A 20,735-nucleotide genomic window follows, 5' to 3' on the forward strand; every position below is an offset into this window, starting at 1 on the left:
ATCAAAATGTGGATGATGATCAGAACTTTTGGCTGTAATCAGAGAAAATGTGGGGGAGGGAATGGTTCCTTTTGTGACCTCAAAACCATCATACACCAATAATGTTATTGTGATTTGGCATATCTAATTGCTAAGTATTGTTGTTGAAAAATAAAAATCGATTTTGGCAAAAGCATTGAACACCGTAAATGTCTTTTCCCTCGTGTCCTTTTCGTGAGGCTACTTACCAAGATCATCAAGCACACTATCATGTTCTTGTTCTCAGGGTATTTACAAAGTAAATCAAATTGTGGGGACGAACCCCAACATGTATTCGATATATGTTACGAACGATTCCTTACCTATGTAATGCACAGTTCTAAGATATTTTATTTCAAGATGCGAAGAATAATTCATACTTCAATCAGTTCGGTGTTTACGCTATGTCTAACAATCGTTATTAAAAGTTTTGTTGTTGAAATATATATTATGTACTCCCAGAGGAAATGAGGTGAAGTCATGCAATCGTTTGTGATGTTAAAAGAAGGAAGAATTAAATTGTTTATCCAGCATACCTCGCAGAAGGAAGACGTAAATTGTTTACCCAGCATGCCTCGCGGAAGGAAGACGTTAATTGTTTACCCGGCATGCCTCGCGGAAGGAAGACGTAAATTGTTTACCCAGCATGCCTCGCAGAAGGAAGACGTTAATTGTTTACTCAACATACCTCGCAGAAGGAAGATGTTAAGTTTACCCAGCATGCCTCGCAGAAATTTTATTAAGATTGTCCTTTTCTCCCAGAGAGCGGTTTGGCAATATATTAAGGTGCATGTATATAATGATTAAGAAATACATTTCATTTTGGAAAATACATAGGCAGTGACACTTCACTCCGGCATAGCACTTAATGAAAAGTCTTCCCGCGTGAAGCGCTAGCGTTCCTTCTTGTATATTCAAAAACGAAGTCTATTTTTTATATTCACTTTCCACTTTAATTTGTGTTGGAATTCTCAGCTATATTTATCTGTATTCATATTCACATTGTTTACAGCTTCAAAGCATTCATGAGGAATTGACTATCATGATTACAATTTCTAGAGATATTAAAGGCAAAAACATTGGAAATATAAATATTAATGAAAAAAAGGTTTTCATAATTAGTAATTGAAGATAATACTACATAGTTTTCCTGACAATTCTGTAAATACCACCAACATTCTGTAATTTGGGAGAAGGCTTACATAGGTTCTGACTGCTGCCTAATCCTATGTTATACATGATAGAATATGTTTGAATTAATTCTATAATTTAAAGACTTCGAATTTGATGATAACCAGGGTTTATTTTCAATTTTTATCTTTTTTGTAAATAGACTAAGCTACCCATTGAAAACACAAAACTTGTAAACGATCTCGTGCGAATTTTGCGTAAACTCAAAATAAAAAAGGTAAATGGATCGTGTAGTAGTGTTCTTTCTTTATAAACTGAAGTCAATACGGTAAAGGCATGAAAAATGTGAAGAACTTTGGATATGTCTTTTCAAATCCTGCTACCACTGTGAAAGATAATGTTGGAGCTATACCATATACATTGTATACTAGTAGTTTCTGAATTTCAGTACTGTTTAGACATAATTCCAAAACTTTGCACCGATATTTAATCAGATTCTGTACACAAAGGATGCGTTTTACTACCACACCGCGCCGATCCCAAGAGATGTCATTCATAATTTTCTTTAACCCTGTTGATGAGGAAATTTTGATGGTCTATGTATCTTTATATTGATTTTCTGTCCAGAAAATCAACGCCTTTTTATCAGTTCCATAACATTCAAAGTCAACACAAACACTAAGCCAATTATGATGCATATTGAATTTTCCCCCCACTTTTTTTTGGTCGATTGCTCGGAATAGATGAGCGTTTCCGATTCTGATATCTAAGTATCAGACAGTATCAGGCGGATACTGGTCGTGTCTTCTGGTAGTAAACCGTGTGAAAATACGTATTTTACCCACGCCATATAGGAAAAGAGGGGCGTGGCCTCGATCCTGTCATAACCCTACAATCAATATACATCGGTAGAGGTAATCTTTATAAGCACAGTATGGGTCTTCATTTACTGCTGTGATAACCAGATACATACCTTTGATAAGGAGGTTTTAAAACTGTTTTGCATAACCCACAGCAGATATAAAAGTGATTTTCTGCATTTCTTAAGTATTTTTGTAAAAGCTTTCCGAGGAAGAAGACCTTTACAATGTGGATGTCAGCAATAGGGACGCTGAGGTCTCATTCTGTACAGAGCATAGTTCTGTTAACACTGGTCATCTTACATTGCGTCAATGGGTGAGTAGTAACCTGAAATTTATAAATAAGCTGAATGTATAAAATGTAAATGCCTTGTCAAAAATTAACTTTTATGAATTGTATCTTTCGAAATGATAACGAAAACAAAAAAAATGCTTTTAAATGTGTTATAACGTTATCGTCATGTAAAACTAGTAAGAGAGAGAGAGAGAGAGAGAACCAACCTTTGGGGAGCATAAAGAGTGTCAATAATAATTCTAACATATGTTTACAGTGCCTCTCTTCAGGAAAGAGTAACGCCAAATTCACTTAGAATTTAAGTAATGTGTGAGGTTCATGCTTCAATTGCGCGTTAAACTTACTGCCACATACATGTATATGATATAAGTAACATTGATAAAGACATACAACCTATTATTTTTCCTTACGATTAGTAGTGCGTGAAGATGATATCTCAAAATCCAATGGGAGGTATACGAGAGCTGTCTAAAACGTTTGTGGACACATGCTATTTTTCTTTTTATAGGAACGACTTTAACAATGGTATGAACCAGACTGACGTTTCCGTAACGTTGGTATCAAAAGCAACTTGTATTTTTCTATATTTCTTTCACCTGCACGCTGCACACACTTCTAGCATCACCTTAGTCATGACTCAAATACCCTAGAATATCATTTACTGTTTTTATTGAGGAGATTTGCTAACATCACAAACAGACGCGACTTCTCTCACCGTAAGGCGTCTGTCTCTCACAATAATGCCATGAACACTGAATTTCGTATTTTCATTACACAATAGTGGTCTTCCACTTCTTGCAGCATCTCCCAAATAGAATACATAATCCGAATTAAAACCGTTTATGTCATTTGTAGATCGACAATTTGAATATATTACGATTATTTCCTTTTGTTTTCATTTTTGTGTATTTTGTCGTCTCTATCTGCGTTTTTCCCAGGTCAACACATAATTTTACTGTTGCGTTCGAATTACTAAAACATCTCCTTTTTCGTAAAACAGCCCATTCTAACAACATCAGAATATCACGTTATTTACTTTTGTGTGGTCACAATTAATTTTATCTAGTTTTGACATGTTCTACAAAAACATACCGATTTGAATTCAAAAACTTAATTACAAAGTACGTATCACTTTTACCCTGCGCCATACGCACCTTCCGCGACCTTTTAAAACTGCAAGTGAAAACATTCGAAACCAACTTATTTTACTTGAAATTTCATAAGAAATATTTTGATATAGAGTATGTACATTTAAAACCATTTAAATGATAAAAACACCACTGCCTACCAACTGTTTGGACAGCCCTCGTGTAAACGAATACATGTTTATCAAATTAAAAAAAAGTTCCTTGTTTTGTAACAAAGAAGCACGAAAGGGACAAAACAAGCTTCCCAATTACATGGTACGTATATGTGAATAGAAATAAAAGGGTATGTAAAGTTAAATCAAATGAAGAAATAACAACGGTCTACTGGAAACCACTCTTCGACGAAACATTAACGTTGGTGTGATACAGCCTTTTCGGAGTAAAAACCTGCTAAAGTCCTTGTTAGCTGACTTCCATCTGTGTATTAGCGAAAATGTTCCAGATGAAACACATTTAGCTTTCTGATAAGTCCATAACAAGGATTTCTTGAGAGAGTAGTAAAAAGAAATGAATGAAATAACCTCATTTTTCATATCGATATTACTGGGTTCTGTAAAGGGAGATTTGGTTCCATGGCCTTAAGGTGATTTTGAAATCAGTGAAATTGATATGGAGATTAGATTTTAGATATAATTCAAAATGTCAAGAAAGTGTTTTTGTGATTTTAATAAATCAAGGGTATATACAAAATCTTATTTTTGACTTGAAATTACTCTCAGTTTATGGTCAGGGAGCCTGGTGATAATCTGTGACGTGTGTTATTTTGCATTTATTTGAAATCATGTGACGTGGTTTGAATGATAAGCGTTAACTAGAGACCATCAATCTACAGTGCAACTTGGTTCTAAGAAACTCGGTTTTAAGGAAATATTGGCGATAAGAAAGTTAGAATTTGATTTTACCTCGTAAGTAACATCAGTTATGAGGGATTCAGAATTGGTGTTTCAAAGAATGCTTTAGAAGTTTTACTGTATCATACTTAAGATTTCCAATCGAGTGAGGATTTATTGTAGGAAGGCATATTGATCAAGAAAGGTGCACATAAAATGAAGAAAAGTCTAGAAAAAGACAAAATATATTTCGTTTATCATCGTTATTTACCCGTAATATCAAAGCATATATGATATGAAGAAAACATGTATTTGTTATACATGTATAATACTTTTTTTTATTTATACAAATGGCTATTCGTGTTCCTTTTAAGAATAGCAGTGACCGGTTACATGTATGGTCATGTAAAATATAAATGTACTGTTGTTGCATTTAAAACCTATTTTATCATAATTTTACTGCTTTGTTCAATTCTAAAAATACTATGCGACCAAGCAGAACGACGAACGTTTAATTTCAAATATATATTTCTCAACGATTGCGTTTCTCAAACACACAATTTTAGTCAATGTAAAAATGTTTATTTATTTTCGTTATATTGCCAAAAAATGTTCTCCCAAGAATCAGTATTAAAGATTGATTTTCCTTATTATTTGCGAGAAACCTATCTACATTTAGCTTTATGCGAGACATCTCTCGCGCATCCATTAATCTCGTTATGATTTTATCTTTATTTGGATTACTGTAACGTCTCGTTAGGATTTCATTATCGTTATCATCATCGCTGCTACAATGTCTTGCTGTGATCCGGAATCGCGATTTTAGGTTTTCGCTGTTTGACATACAGCAGAAATAAGTACTTGAGTTATAGCTGTGATTTACAGCATCTGTTTGAATGTAGACTACATTCTCTTCTATCAAACAGTCGTAATAGGATTGAGTAGTGCAGAAAGTGTAGTCTATCATGCTGTAGTATTTCACTTTTCTGAAGTCTTTGTGTAATAGGATTAATGTTTAATACATATGTCATTCCAGCTATTATATAGACAGATGAAAAGAATTGATAACGTAACTCCCTGCTTTGGTATACATACTGGTACCAAAGCAATATATCTAAGAGCCAAATATTATTATCAAAATTGTTTAGAATTCATATAAGACATGTGTTATAGTATATATGCAAAAAGTAAAATGTGTGTATGTATGTATATCTCCATGAACAACGGAACAACGAATCTCGGTTTCTTTCTATAGATGTATACTACACATGCAACGAATCAATAGTCATACAATGACTGATTAGAACAGACTTGTTAACGCAACCATAAAAACAAAGTTGTGGTACGCCTTCTTACTGAAATCATATTGACCTGCTGTAAAACTATTTGTTTTTAAATAAACCCATCTAGATAAGTGATCGAGTTCAAAGTTCATGTACCAGTATTTTTCTATACTCGTTTTCTTTCACCATGTTTATCATTAATGTCTTGGTTTTTAGATTTTATCGTATGATGCAATGTTGCAATCTAAATTCTGATCATATTAAGGTATTATCCATTAACTTCAATAAACAATGATTGTGTAAAGAGTTCTGCAGCTTCAGTTTGTACTTCTGAAGGGAAACCAAATTGCAATGTTTGTCGTAACAATGCAACGGATAATATATCTTAAGGTTGTAATGGCTACATCATATCCAATCTCCCAGGCTGAACGTAATATAAGACATCGTTTTAACTTAATCCTTTCAAAACCTCATTTTAAATCGTCATTCTGCCAAATGCAACTTAAAAGCCTGCTAATAGCAGATTCCAAACCAATTTGTTTGTTGACTTTTATAAATTCTAAAACCACATTTAATGTGATGAAAATATATGGCTTTGTGTACTCTTGGGGTTGACATGTACGGTGTACCTTGTACTGATGCAATATGAATTTGGAAGACGAATTGTATCCTACCTGTACATAGATTTTCCTACCATCAATGGCTGCGACTCGTGGAGGATTAAAGGGAGCAAAAAGCGTTGCCTTTTAAAAAATAGCAGTCTGGAAATCACCTGCTTCCATTGTGTAACAAAATAAATCGTCAGACTAGTAGCGATAACAGTTAATCTCAATAAATATCAAAGCATGCATGCGTCTGATTCATTTATATGAGTCAATGATGGTTTAATCTATATTCCCGTTGGAACCAAATTTTTGCCAATGCCAAGAGAAGACTACGGCGAACGACAAAATAATTCAGGATGGGTCTTCAAAGCAATACAAGTCCCTAAATACTACAAATTCAACGGAAACCCGGAGAAGCTATATAGATAAAGGCTCGACGCTCTAGACAATAATTCTCATTCTAAGAATACAACTTCATTTAGACATTTTGAACTTGCGAGAAAAGAGACTGTAAATCTAATTATGGAGTCTATACTCATCCCTGTAACATCCCGTCAACAGGAATATCTCTCGCGGGAATCCTCGGCAAGCACAGACAAAATGTTTATACGTCATCGTTAAAAGGAGTCAACAGCTGTCCAGTCAATGTCTGGTAGAAATAATATTGGACATTGTTTTCGTCATTGTGCGTAAAAAGTCAGCAAAATATTAATTAATGAAATTTTGTATGATTTGAAGAGATATGCTGACACACTGGGAATGACAAATCAAGAAGATGTCTAGTTTCAGAACCCACTATTGTTCTCAGTCACCTTGTCATGGGATTTCAATGAGCTCAATATTCGATTGCAAGCGTGTCTGTTTTAGATTTCATAAATATTATCACATTCAAGTAGTATCGTTTAAACTTCGCTATGTTAGAGATTCTCAATAGATTCCATACAAAATTCTATTATTTCCGAAGTTTCTTTTCCATGGTGTTCAAGTCCACAACGAACTGAGTCACAACACACACACTGTACACAAACATCCATTTCGTGTACTTTAACTTTTATTCACAATTTCTACTCCAACTAGATCTTACCTTATGTTTTCTTCTTCAAAGGTCTGATTGTCTAAGCAAAATTATGTATATATGGCAATGCTGAAGTAAAAGGAAATGAAATGAAACATAACAGCTAATGTAAATGTACAGAATATCATAAAAATGTCCAACTCAATTGGTTAAAGTGAATTAAATTTAAAAAATAAAATAAAAATAAACGTAGATAAATCTAAAGTGTTTATATGTAGACGGCTTTTCACAAATGTGTGATTAAGTCACATCAACCATTTAATATTCTAATGTTTTCAAAAACAAAATGTCAAAATAATAATAATAACAAGTAGGGATCACTGGCGAATCACAATAACTAAGCAATTAACCAATGCCTTTTTAATCGGCAAAATTAATGGAAACATAATGATTTGCATTTTCATAAATAAATTCCCTTTGAAGGAAAAAATACGAAACGGGACAGACAAGTTATCATTTCATCTGGGCAATAATTTGCTTTCACACTAAATGACAAACACAAACTTGTTCGTGTGATATTGTCATTTCTATCGTATCTTCCCTCTCCATAATGCCCCGGTAAATGAGATACAAACAGAAAATTGGCATGTCGTTACTTATTCATTGATTTTGTAAATAAAAATACTTGAGCTATGAAATGAAATTAATAGCAATTCTAGCCTTTTCATTAGAAATCAATCTGAATGACACGTTACTGCAGCATTACTCTGTTACACCCTCGAGACTGAAATATAGTAATTAAATTTGTTCTCATATCTTAGTCGACGAAACAGTCGATTGAATGCGTTTATAATAATAGAAAGTACTGGTATTAATGGATTAAAAACTCGCGTGATTGAACTTCTGAAGAGATCATAAAACATTCGGTTTCAGATTACATCAAACTAAATAAAATACGCACTACGCGTCCTTTTTTTTTTTTAAAGAAAGAGAGTAAAATATCTATATAAACATATAGTCACACAGAGAGGTGATGTATTATTAATGCTAAGATAACCTTAGGATTAAACCTGGTTAATTTAACTTTTTTCCCTGGTACACTGTCACAAGCTGAAGATAACGAGTGCCTACTTTTGGTGAATATTATTTTCCAGTCCAGTTATATCTTTAAGGACCTTTTTTATTTTTAACTATTGAAAGCACTCTATTTATGAAACACAATGAGCTTTTCAAAAATTAATTTATGTTCCTTAGTTAATATGACTTGCCAAGTAGCCTTTGCTTGTTAATTGATAAAGACAGTGAAAACAGGACAGTGATGAGAATTGAAAATATGTCATTTATTTTGAAAATGACGAAGTTATATAACAGAATAAGCTAGTGGGGGTCAGAATGAGTCAAAAACAAAAATACAAGAACATATGTATCACATAGGTATGATTATGCAATCTGACCCCCTATAACACATAATGAAATATCGAAATAGAGCTGCCTGCAATCAAATATTCACATATCTATTGTTTTCAAAATATATAAACAAATTCATGAAAAAAATAAATACATCCTCACCACGCAAGGCAAACAAGAAATGGATACGAGTGATAACGTACAGTTATTCAAACTTGTGGTGGATGGAGCGGAGGTGGAGGTGGCTTTTTGTCAGAAAATTTTCCATGGCGGTAGTCTGACAAAACAAGGAAATAATGCCTTGTGTGGTTATCTGGTTGGCTGATACAGACAGGCATGGGGACTTTGATAGATAAGACATGGGACCAGACAAACACGGCAAAAAATAATAATAGAAATCTAAATTAGGTATGATTGCAAAATTCAACTACACAATCAGCATACAGGCGCCACCAAAAATAACATTATCAATTTCAACATGAATTGTTCTATCAAAAATAAACTTTGTTTTATGTTAACCATACTGTTAATCCACGGCAGCATTGCAGCTCTGTTTCCATTTAAACCAAAACAGAAAATATTTAAAGTGTAAACACTTGTCATGTATTGAAAAAGACGAAAAAATGTGAACCCTAAAATAGATACAGAAACACAAATTGACTGGAAGACATACCCGCATCTTGAATATAATTTTATTCAAGAATATTTGTAACTTCACGCTTGCATACATGTATGGGGGAGGGGAGTCAGACAAAAAGACGATTGTTTTGAAAATTTACTTCAAGCTGCAGATAAAAGTATTTAGAGTCCACACAGAACGTAAATCAAAATGCAGGAATAGAATTTGCCTATGGCTTAGGAGTATCATTGCAGAATAGTTAAGATTCGGATGTTCTATGGCTTAGGAGTATCAGTGTAGAATAGTTAAGATTCGGATGTCCTATGGATTAGAGTATCTGTAGAATAGTTAAGATTCAGATGTCTTCATCAGTTTCAATAATTTCCCATCAAGGTTTTCTTTGTCGTAATATCAATAGACAGCGATGATGTATATGAATTCTTGATTAATATCTTAATGTTAGTACATTGCACTAAAATGGATGGAAAAGACATTGTGATGAAATAATTCCTCATTCTGTTCAGGTTCTCTTTCAGTAAATGACTACTGACCAATACTTTGGACCCCGAATTCTGTGAAACTTTATTCTCTGTGGACACCATGGTTTAAATTCGGTAAATAAAATGGAGATTTTGAAATGAAATTCAAACACGAAAAATATATATACCTCTATTCCGATACCCTAAACATATAAATACGAAAATTTATATATCATAATCAATTTCTTATAAAGACTTCTGACAAATTCTAAACTTCTTACATATATATATATTTATGCACCACTTTTGTTTCCAGTAAAGTAAAAAAAAAAATTGATCGCATTTGTGTTTTGTAACAGTATTGTGGCTGGGAGAACGTTGTTGTTTAATACTAAATGTATATTGCATTTTTAGTCAGGATGCGGATATGTCTCCTAGCCAATACGTTTCTGTATTTATTTCCAAGGACTAACATCGTTTCGTCATTTTTACACTTTAACAGGTTTTTCTGTTGTGACTTACGTGGACAGAGACAAAGTTGCAATGTTGCTTTGGATTTATAGCACGGGTTTAAAATAAAATATATTGTGTATATTCATTTTCATTCAACTTAATGATTATTTGTTCTTATACTTAAAGCTTCTTTAACGAATTTGTATTCAAATTTGGGAAACGATGATGTACAAGTGGGGGCCGAGTGGTTAGTGCATCGCGCTCACACGGCCTCTCACCTCTGGTCGGCGCGGGTTCGAATCCCGCTCGCGCCGCTAAGTGAGAAAGTTTCCCAGTTTACTTTCGGGAGGTCGGTGGTCTCTTCCCAGGTACATTGTATATGGGTTCTCTCTTCCACCAATAAAAACTGGGCGCCACCAGATAACTGAAAATTGTTGAGTGTGGCGGAAAACAGCAAAACAAAATCAAACAACAAGTACCTGTACTTAGGAAATAAAATTCAGTTTTGAAAATACATGATGGTATGGAATGCAATGCTTCACAGCGGGAGACCTCCTGAAGCGTGAACATTCATATACACTGAAATTATGTCATCAACCAAAGCAATGCGCTTTCTAAGATTTTGTCTGTCAAACTTTATCTATTGAGACATAATTTTCTAAGACCTGCGTCTTTTCTACGTGTCCACAATTTGAATTCTGCACGAAATGTAGACACTACTCAGAAGAAATTGGAGCGATAAGATTTCACTTATGTTTCCACTAATTGTGAGCGACAGTGATATGGTGGTTTTTCGTGTTTTAACAAAATGATTTTCTCGGTCCTAGACATCGCCAGTCCACTACGTGGGTTGAAAAGGGAGAGATGGTGTAAGCACTGCTAATAAGGTTGTACTGTAAATCTGATAGTGGCCTTGTTAAGTTAACTAACAATAGACTAATTAAATTACAGGTCTTTATCGCCATTTCGTAGACGTACTCAAAACATGTTCCAGTTCATGTGTCTATTATGCGAGTATAATTACCCATTGCTATTCCCCCTATTACATGTATATAAATTTCTCTACAATTATTACAATTCTTACAGTTTTTCCTCGATAATGCCTGCGTCAAACAAGGTACATGTAATGGTCGTACATGATACGCAAACTATTTCAAGGGAAACATTCTGAAAAAGCTCATCCTCTATAAACTATCGTGCAAAGCTTGTATCAGATATTGCATGTTAAGTTGAAGGATTGTCAATGTCCAGGTATCAGAGATAACAATCTGTCTTATTGCGAAACATCTGCAAGATCAAAACGTTTGTGTCGTGCAAGTCCTCCCTCACTTTGCGTGTTAGAACGGTCATGAAGTGTGTGTTGTTCAAATACCCTCAAACACGTTTCGTCATATCATAATTAACCATACCCCAATAAAGAATAGAAAATGCTAGGTATAATTATTTTAAGGAAATAATGAAATCTACATGATTATAGAGACGGGGAATATCAACTTTGATTGTGATTCCGAAGGTCAATGTATTAATTGAAATCTGGCGTTATTTTCGTTGCTATTTAGTTCTAAAACGGTTCTCCCAGTCTTAAACATGGTCTCAAATTGAACGTATCTGATGGTAGAATCTCGTGGCTTCGTCACTTAATCCAGGGCTATTTCGGTGGAATGCATTACAAAGAACGTGGTATTCTTCCTGTTAAGGTAACAAAACATAAAATTGTAACCAGGAAACAGTTATCATCCATGCAGACGATAAAAGCGGGAATTCACGTCTATGAATTCTTCTGTCATTGGACAAACAGGATACCTGGAAAAAAGAGTTTAGACATTGTGTATTTTTGAAAATTTATAGTAGTTGTTAGGTTTCTTTAAATGAACCATAGGCTATTACTAAACGATTCCCGAGAGGTACCGAATGCTTCCTGCAGATGACATAACAGATAACGGTGCTCATCAAGTAAAAAGACGTGCTGACCAAGGGAAGTTACTCTAAAAGAAGAAACATTTGGATTGTAGATAATTCTGTCTTTTGATAGAAAGAAGATAGACTATTATTATGAGTAACACAGTGCGTGTGTAAGCGTCTGAATGAAATTCTGAAGTGAATTCGGTTTATTTTTCAGTGGCTGTAGACTAAAACTACGGTAATAAGGATGGTGACATCGAGCTTTTCACAAAGCTATATACCACACGATTCAACTTATTACCTTCTTAGATATGTTTATAATTTATGTATGCACCAAGACTTTATATTCATTCCCAATTTATATTCCAAACACAGAAACTATTAATCTTCTGTATAATTGCTCCGGAGTCATCTTTGACTTGACGTTTTACTAATGACCTTTCCTAAACAAGAGGCCCATGGGCCACATCGCTCACCTGAGTCACCTTGGCTCATATTTAAAGATTATTCCTATATATTCGCATGTAATACTTTGATCCCTATGGTGGCCCAAACCTACTCCCAGGGGTCATGATTTTTACAAAATTGAATCTGCATTGTCAGGAAGCTTTCATGTAAATGTAAACTTTTCTGGCCCAGTGATTTTTCAGAAGATTTTTAATGATTTTCGCTATATATTTGTTTGTCAAATTTTGATCCCCTACTATGGCCCTATCTTACCCCAGAGACCATGATGTTTACAAACCTGAATCTGCACTATGTCAGGAAGCTTTCGTGCAAATGTTAACTTCTTTGGCCCAATGGTTTTTAAGGAGAAAATTTTAAAGATTTTTTCTATCTATTTATTAATTATGTAAAACTTCGATCCCCTAATGTGGCCCCATCCTAGCCCCAGGGGTATTAATTTGAATGGTCTTTAATCTGCACTATGTCACGAAGCTCCCATGTAAATCTCAGCTTTTCTGGCTCAGGGGTTCTTGAGAAGAAGATTTTTCAAGATTTTCCCTATATATTTTTATGTAAATCTTTGATCCCCTATTGACGTCTCATCTTACTCCATGATTTTAACAAACTTAAATTTGCACTGTGTCAGGAAACTTTCATGTAAATTTACACTTTGCTGGCCCAGTAGTTTTTGAAAAGAAGATTTTTAAAGATTTCCCCAATACGTTTGTTTGTAAAACTTTGATCCCTTATTGTGGTCCCATCATACCCCCGGGGGTCATGATTTGAACAAGCTTGAATCTGCACTATGTCAGAAAGCTTTCATGTATTTTTTCACTTTCCTGGCCTAGTGGTTCTTGAGAAGAAGATTTTTAAAGATTTTTCCTATATATTTGTATGTAAAATGTTGATCCCCTATTGTGGCCCCATCCAACCCCCGGGGCCATGGTTTGAATAACCTTGAATCTGCATTATATCAGCAAGCTTTCATTTAAAATTCCATTTTCCTGGCCTAGTAGATTTTGAAAAGAAGATTTTTAAAGATTTCCCCATTATATTTGTAAGTAAAACTTTGATCCCTATTGTGGCCCCATCCTACCCCTGGGGTCCATGATTTGAACAAACTTGAATCTGCACTATGTCAGAAAGCTTTCATGTATATTTCCACTTTTCTGGCCAAGTAGTTTTTAAGAAGAAGATTTCTAAAGCTTGTCCCTATATATTTGTATATAAAACTTTGACCCCCTATTATGGCCCCATCCTACCTCCCGGGACCATGATTTGAAGAGACTTGAATATGCACTATGACAAGAAGCTTTCATGTAAATCTCAGGATTTTTGGCTCAGTGGTTCTCGAGAAGATGATTTTAAAAGCTTTTTCCTATATATTTGTATGTAAAACTTTGATCCTGTATTGTAGCCCCATTCCACCCCCGGGGTTCATGATTTCAACAAACTTGAATCTACACTATGACAAGAAGCTTTCATGTAAATTTCAGCTCTTTTGGCCCAGTGGTTCTTGAGAAGATTTTTAAATGACCCCACCCTATTTTTGCATTTTTGTGCTTATCTTCCCTTTGAAGGGGACATGTCCCTTCATTTGAACAAACTTGAAAGCCCTTCACCCAAGAATGCCTTTGGCCAAGTTTGGTTGAAATTGGCCCAGTGATTCTGGAGAAGAAGTCGAAAATGTAAAATGTTTTTAGACAGACGGCCAACAGGCGATCAGAAAAGCTCACTTGAGCTTTCAGCTCAGGTGAGCTAAAAAGATAAAGCTTCCCATCTATTTTCGTGACGTACATCGGTAACTGTACATTCATCTTAGTATACGTATAGACCGGTGATGTAGCCGAGTGGTTAGTGCGCACGCTTTACAGCTGGGAGTTTCCGAGTTTAATTCTCGATCCCAGCGCTGCGTCAAAAATAAGCTGTGTGCCAAATCCATTTATTATGTCAAACATATACAATGTACTGAAATGTAAGAAATCCGAATGCTTTTATGAACTTCTCAACAAAAATTCCTCTGTGACAGCAGGCAAAACAAGATGGAGTGAGCTCTTAGAAATAGATAAATAATCCACAAAATACCTTTCAAAATAACAAAAAATAGTAAACTTCAATGGTTCCAATATAGAATATTTAATAAAATTTTAGCAACAAACTCATTTTTATTTAAAATTTTAAAAAGTGAACTAAAAATGTGTACCTTTTGTCACAATGAGGAGGAAACAATAGAACATATAATATGGGATGTAATTGTGTTCAATCATTTCTATCTGATTTTGAAGTTTATGTAGAAGTCAACTACATGTACATGTAGTCTTTACAAAAATTCTTTTGTAGTAGACATCCTTGAGAAAAACAACGGTATACAAAATATTCTCATCCTTTGGTTAAGGTATTATATTTATACAGCAGGGTGTACAGAGAAAAAGAGTGTTTTATACTCTCTCTCTCTCTCTCTCTCTCTCTCTCTCTCTCTCTCTCTCTCTCTCTGAAAGAACTAAACACTTCTGTAATTCTATATTACATGTATATTATGAAGATATACCATGAACTATTTACAGAATGTTTGTTAAATAATGAAATAATAATAAATAAGATGTTTAATAGAGATTGTGAATTTTCCTTGGCTAAGCACCCGCCATTACAAGTGAAATCCAAAGTCTTTCGGATATAACCATAACAACGGGGTTACGGTAGGCGTTGGGACGATAAAGAACCTTCACTATTACGGTCTTAAGGACCGTGCTTTGGTCAGAATTTGTGGTACTTGACCTAAAGCTGTGGACATCTCTTTACGAGTGAAAAATTCTCAAATGTCTCATCAACAAACAAAATCAAAAGTAAATATAAGTAACACTATTGGTCGGTTTATGAGGTGACATTACAACTTCATCACGTGCTCAACTCGCATCGGACCGTGGTGAACATTTCATCTATATTAATGTAAGATTTTAAAGCGAAAACAAAAACTTCAAAATCTTTACCTAAAAGTTAGTTTCTAAACAAAGAGCATAAAGTGTTCAATAGAATGCGTAAAGATCACTTATTAAGATGAATTCTTATTCAGCCATTAGTGCTACCATAACGACTTACACTGTACATATACATTGTACATGAAAGAAAAAGAGACTAAACAATTGCTAAAGCGTTCTCGTAATTCCGTTGACATAAAACAAGTTTCCACTTTCTGTCTATCAACGATCACAATATGTTAAAACCTTTCTAACTAATTTTTTACTGTATCGATATTGAAAAATCGTATACAGGCTTTTATTATATCATAATTGTCTATCAGGTGACATTTTATGTCAATCCCCAGTGTAAATATTACAAACTATTGGTGCAATTTTGACAGCTAGTCTTTTGTTCTAAAATAGACCCTGCAATGCATTTTGTATTGACAACACAGTCTAAGTAAACAATGGTGTTGATCTGAAATCAGTCTATGGATAATCGCAAAAAGCATTTTTTCATTTTAATGTCTCAATACTAGTAATTACTGCCAGAGGAATTTTATCCATTATTGCAAAATTTACATAACACTTCATTTTTTTTTTCTTCTCCTTGGCATTTTGAGAAATTTCTGATTAACCAAACAGATAGAATGGTCATCAAGTAAACAGCACTCACGAATGGAGTCATTTTGTGCGTAAAAAACGATCATCAAATCGGATAAAAAGGCAGTTTGATTAGCATTTTAGGAAATACTTTAATGTTGTTAAATGTCAATAACAATTAAACAATAAAAGAAAAGCATTAGCCAAGAATTTTCGAAAGATTTCACTCAAAATTCACATAAAGCAGCATTCATGGAAGCTGTTATATTTTGTAAGATCAAGGAAGAATAAAACGTCGTAATAAATATGGCTGCCTCCCAACCGAACCACGTGCACAAATGGAGAAATGAATATAAGTAATGCACTGCTTGTTTTTTTTTAAAATTATATTGTCGAGATAAATATCTCCGAGTGTTTACCTGTAGGGCTGCTGATATCTAGATCATGGGTTCGAATCTAGTGCAATTTTTTTTCTGGGAACTTCCTACTAATACTGTATTTCCCCCCACCAAATTTAATAAGTAATTTCTGAAGTTTTCAATTCAAAAATATTATTTGTAAATACAACCTGCCATCAGGTCGAATGCTATCTGATGTGTACCACACCATTGTTGAGCGTCCCTTACATACTGGATTTGACTGTGGTCGCTTTATTCCCACTTAGCCAATATTTTGAGAGATCCTGTTCCGCAATTTAAAATATAAATTCACAAAATGTAGACAAAAATGACAATAAAGACAAATTGTGATATAATCGCACACCAAACGTCAGTATTAAAAGGATAAAACTGTTAATTCCTTAAATATTTCAAATGAATAAGTGACAAAAAGATGATGAATTACGATTAAGATTATATCTATGATAGGAAAAACAGACTATGGCCTACCTGTAATTAAATTATTTTGTTCTCCACCTGCACCCCCTTCCCACTTAGCTAACACAATTTTACCTGTCTTTATGCATGATACTTACATGTAAATCACATATGTGATACATAAACTCGAGGCATGTTGCAAAATGTGGGCCAAGTTGGAAAACAGTGAGTAGGATTACATAATTATGCACTCCGTTTACCTGATCAAAGTAGAGGGCTCACGGCGGGAGTGAGGGTGAATAGGGGATGCTTACTCCTCCTAGGCACCCGATCCTACCAGTGGTATGTCTAGGGGACCCTGCTCTCGATTTTGTATTCTGTATAGGATGTATGATTGTTACCTTCACCTTTCTTTAGTCCCCACTCTACATCCATAACGGCTATGTTGTGTTATATATTCGTACAGTTGCCTTACATTGAACACATTCAAATTTTTACACTTTCGTGCAGAGTACAAATATTACCGGTAGTAAAATACAAGAAAAGGATATCATGAATCATAAACTCTGTCCATAACGAAGACGAGTGAAGGAATTATTTATCTTCCCCATTATACTACACTGTGTATTATTTAGTATTATGTGATTGTAAATGGTGAATTCATCAACCGCCGAATTTAGAAAGAAGAATGTCGATAAAGATATTGCATTTTATTTTTTAATCTGCTTATTATCAATATTTAAAACAGTTAAAACGTCTTTCAGGACAACTGGCATAGCTGAGGAAGAACGATCACCGCGAACCAAGAGAAGAATAGACCGACTCAGTAGTGGATTTATAAAGAAAGACGCGGATTCTAAGACGGAACATCTTGCTCCGGAGCTGAAGTACTACCTAGATCAAGCTATTTCCGATGAAGACAATCAAAGCCCACCACAGGAACTCGAAAAGAGAGCCTTCGATCGTTTGGGAATGGGATTAATCAAGAAACGTCGGCTGGACCGACTCTCCATGGGATTGTTTAAGCGGGACGATGATGCATCTGGGTTGTACGACGACACCTATTCAAATGATATACAAGACGGGGAAGTGAACAAACGATACATTGATCGACTCAATTCAGGGTTCATTAGACGTGCCGATCCGGAAAAAAGATACCTCGACCGTTTAGGTTCCCGATTTATCCGACGAAGCAGTTTCGACCGAGTCGGATCTGGATTCATCAAACGGAGTTTTGATAGATTGGGCTCCGGATTTATAAAGCGCCGCCTTGATAGACTGAATTCTGGACTGATTAAACGAAACTTTGATCGACTCAACTCCGGATTTATAAGGCGCAGTGGATTTGATAGACTCAGTTCAGGATTCATCAAGCGCGACGGAATGGCCAAAAGAAGACTAGACCGATTAGGTTCAGGTTTCTTATAAATTTATCTAAAAGATATTACTAGATAAGCAAACTCTTAATGTTAAACCTGTTATCAATAGACAGCAGCCTTCACTGTAGGGTCAACGGCGCCGAATTTAACAAAGATTTCCCTATATTTTTCTGCGGTAAACACTAATATGTATAAAACTAGTTTAAATTCTATGGTATGATATGAATGTATATTATGACTTATCAAAACTAGAAAGATGATCAAAATATTCATACTGAAATCAATTAATAGTTAGTGCCATTGCTATGTACATGTAAATACATTGTTTTCTTTAAACATATCAATTTCGTTTGTCAATGATTGCAGTTTATTTTGTAATGTAATAAAGATATTTTATACTCCCAAAATGTTAAAGACATGTTATGGTATCAGTGCATTATGCTTATTCTCTTTAAAGACGTGGATAGCATAGTTGCCGACCTCCAACTTGTAAAAAGAGGGTTATGACCCTCTTTGGAAAGCAAACTCAGGTCATAATCCGTAACAGCATTCACGACATAATTACGAGGACTATATGTGTTATAAGTGTTTATATTTCCAAAATATTTACAACAGAAATGTGTATATTGTGTATCTATTGAAGATAAGCATTGTAACTGACAGTGGCACATTTTGAATTTGTCAAGACTGATGGAGATGAACAATATACAAAGTTGGACACTGATTAAATTTACACGATAAAGGTGCTTTAAAGGTTTCATTGTTTAGTTCAGTGTGTGTTTTCTTTATAATAATAACATCCGAAAATGATGGCAAAAAATGACGACAGTGATTAGATGACTTTTGTGCTAAAGTATTTTTACACAATTTTGCGTTTTGACATGTTTTGTCAGATCATTGTTAGCTCCAGACCCCAATAGTGCGCATTGCACAATGGACAATAAGCTCGATGCTGTCCTCAATGACTTTTTTATTCCTGAAAAGTCGTTTTCCAAAATTTGTTGGCATTGTTTACGTAGATCCAAACTTGTGTTGCAAACTAGAAATTACATGCGCGATGTAATTTACAAAACCAAATCCGGAAATCGGGTGAAATGGATGACCCGCCGGGTCATAAAAAATAATCCGGTTACGAATCGAAAAATCAGGTGAGTTGGCAACTAAGGTGGACAGGCATAAAATATATCCACCTTCATGTTTTGATTCTGGAAAACGTGTAAATGCCGGAACTGATGCCGGTTTACATATCGATCAAAGTCCCTGGATTTATTTAACAGACAAGTTATTTTCACAACTTTAAATGAATGCATACGTCCCTCCTCAGGAAATCAACAGTTACTCGCTGTTAATCCATTTTTGCATGTTCATTGTCCCGGGTTTGTATTATTAGCGATATAAAAAAAATTCGAAAATCCGAAGTGGAAAAATTTGAAATAATTTGTAAACAAGCATTTTGATTTTGAAAAGCTTTTTAACATTTCGTTTCCAGAATCAAATCAAGAAGACTTGGGAGAAGTGGATGTAGGCTATGCCTGCCCACTTCTCTAAAGAGAATACATTATGACTGAAAATATAAGGCGGTATTGTGTTTCGTTATGGCAATAATTATCACATTAAGTAACTGGGTGATGGTTAATCATCAAATTCTGTTCTATTTTATACTGTACACATAACATCTGTTTTACTAGGACACAAACATTAACACTCTATTAAAGCGACATCATTACTGAGCATTTACATCGAGTAACTCAACCAATATGCGCGAACGAAAACGACATACAAAGGTAGACAGAAATAATAAATAATGGTATACCTAATTAATCCAGTTTACTTTAAAACAGAATAATATTACATGTACACTGCAGTTACAGAAATAAATATAAAAAATACACTGTAATAGAGAAGTTGGAAAATGTATGATATTTCATTTTAAAAAAGGACTTCCGCTTAGTTAAAACTCTTAGTGAGAATGGACTATATACACCCCCCTCTATATATAAAGCACTAAAAATGACCAACGACATGAAGAACAGCGAGTCACTATTGTTCCGTGTCGTTGGTGAATTTCAATACTTTTCATATCCTTATTTATTTGACCTCGAATCAGCTATTAGATCCAACACTTTGGACGTTGAGTGTATACACACACACACACACACACACACACACACACGAATTCATCTAAAATTGGTGTTCAGCGAATGATGAGGACGCCACTGTCTTCGCTATGTGTGCACACAACATATTGCGAATTAATTTACAATGCTTTCAATTCAATTAATTTACAACACTTGAAAATTAATTAATCTAATTCGCTTTGAAGTCAATTTAGTAATCTTGAAAATTAATTCTCCTAAAAATTGAAAATTAATTCGCAATTTCAATAGAAATGTTCGCCATGTATACGGAATGCAATTACGAATTCAAATAATGCTTAATTTACATAAAACGGGATATATAACAAAGCCGTGGTAGAAGAAAGGATTTTC

General features: G+C 34.5%; 1 protein-coding gene across 1 annotated transcript; it reads left to right on the forward strand.

The window, feature by feature from the left end:
• The first annotated feature begins 2,054 nt into the window (after positions 1-2,054).
• On the forward strand, positions 2,055-18,653 carry LOC125659601 (uncharacterized). The gene is made up of 2 exons (XM_048891331.2): positions 2,055-2,325; positions 17,632-18,653. Exons 1-2 carry the CDS (start codon positions 2,237-2,239, stop codon positions 18,293-18,295), a joined length of 753 nt encoding a protein of 250 aa, XP_048747288.1. The 5' UTR covers positions 2,055-2,236; the 3' UTR covers positions 18,296-18,653.
• The last annotated feature ends 2,082 nt before the right edge of the window (positions 18,654-20,735 follow it).

The sequence above is a fragment of the Ostrea edulis genome, chromosome 9, assembly GCF_947568905.1.
Source record: "Ostrea edulis chromosome 9, xbOstEdul1.1, whole genome shotgun sequence".
Classification (NCBI taxonomy): domain Eukaryota; kingdom Metazoa; phylum Mollusca; class Bivalvia; order Ostreida; family Ostreidae; genus Ostrea; species Ostrea edulis.

Bases quoted from the DNA above. Each gene is read 5' to 3' on its own strand.
- LOC125659601 (XM_048891331.2), top strand. From the start codon at position 2,237: ATGTGGATGTCAGCAATAGGGACGCTGAGGTCTCATTCTGTACAGAGC. The intron at 2,326-17,631 runs GTGAGTAGTAAC...AACGTCTTTCAG, and splicing joins ATCTTACATTGCGTCAATGG to GACAACTGGCATAGCTGAGG.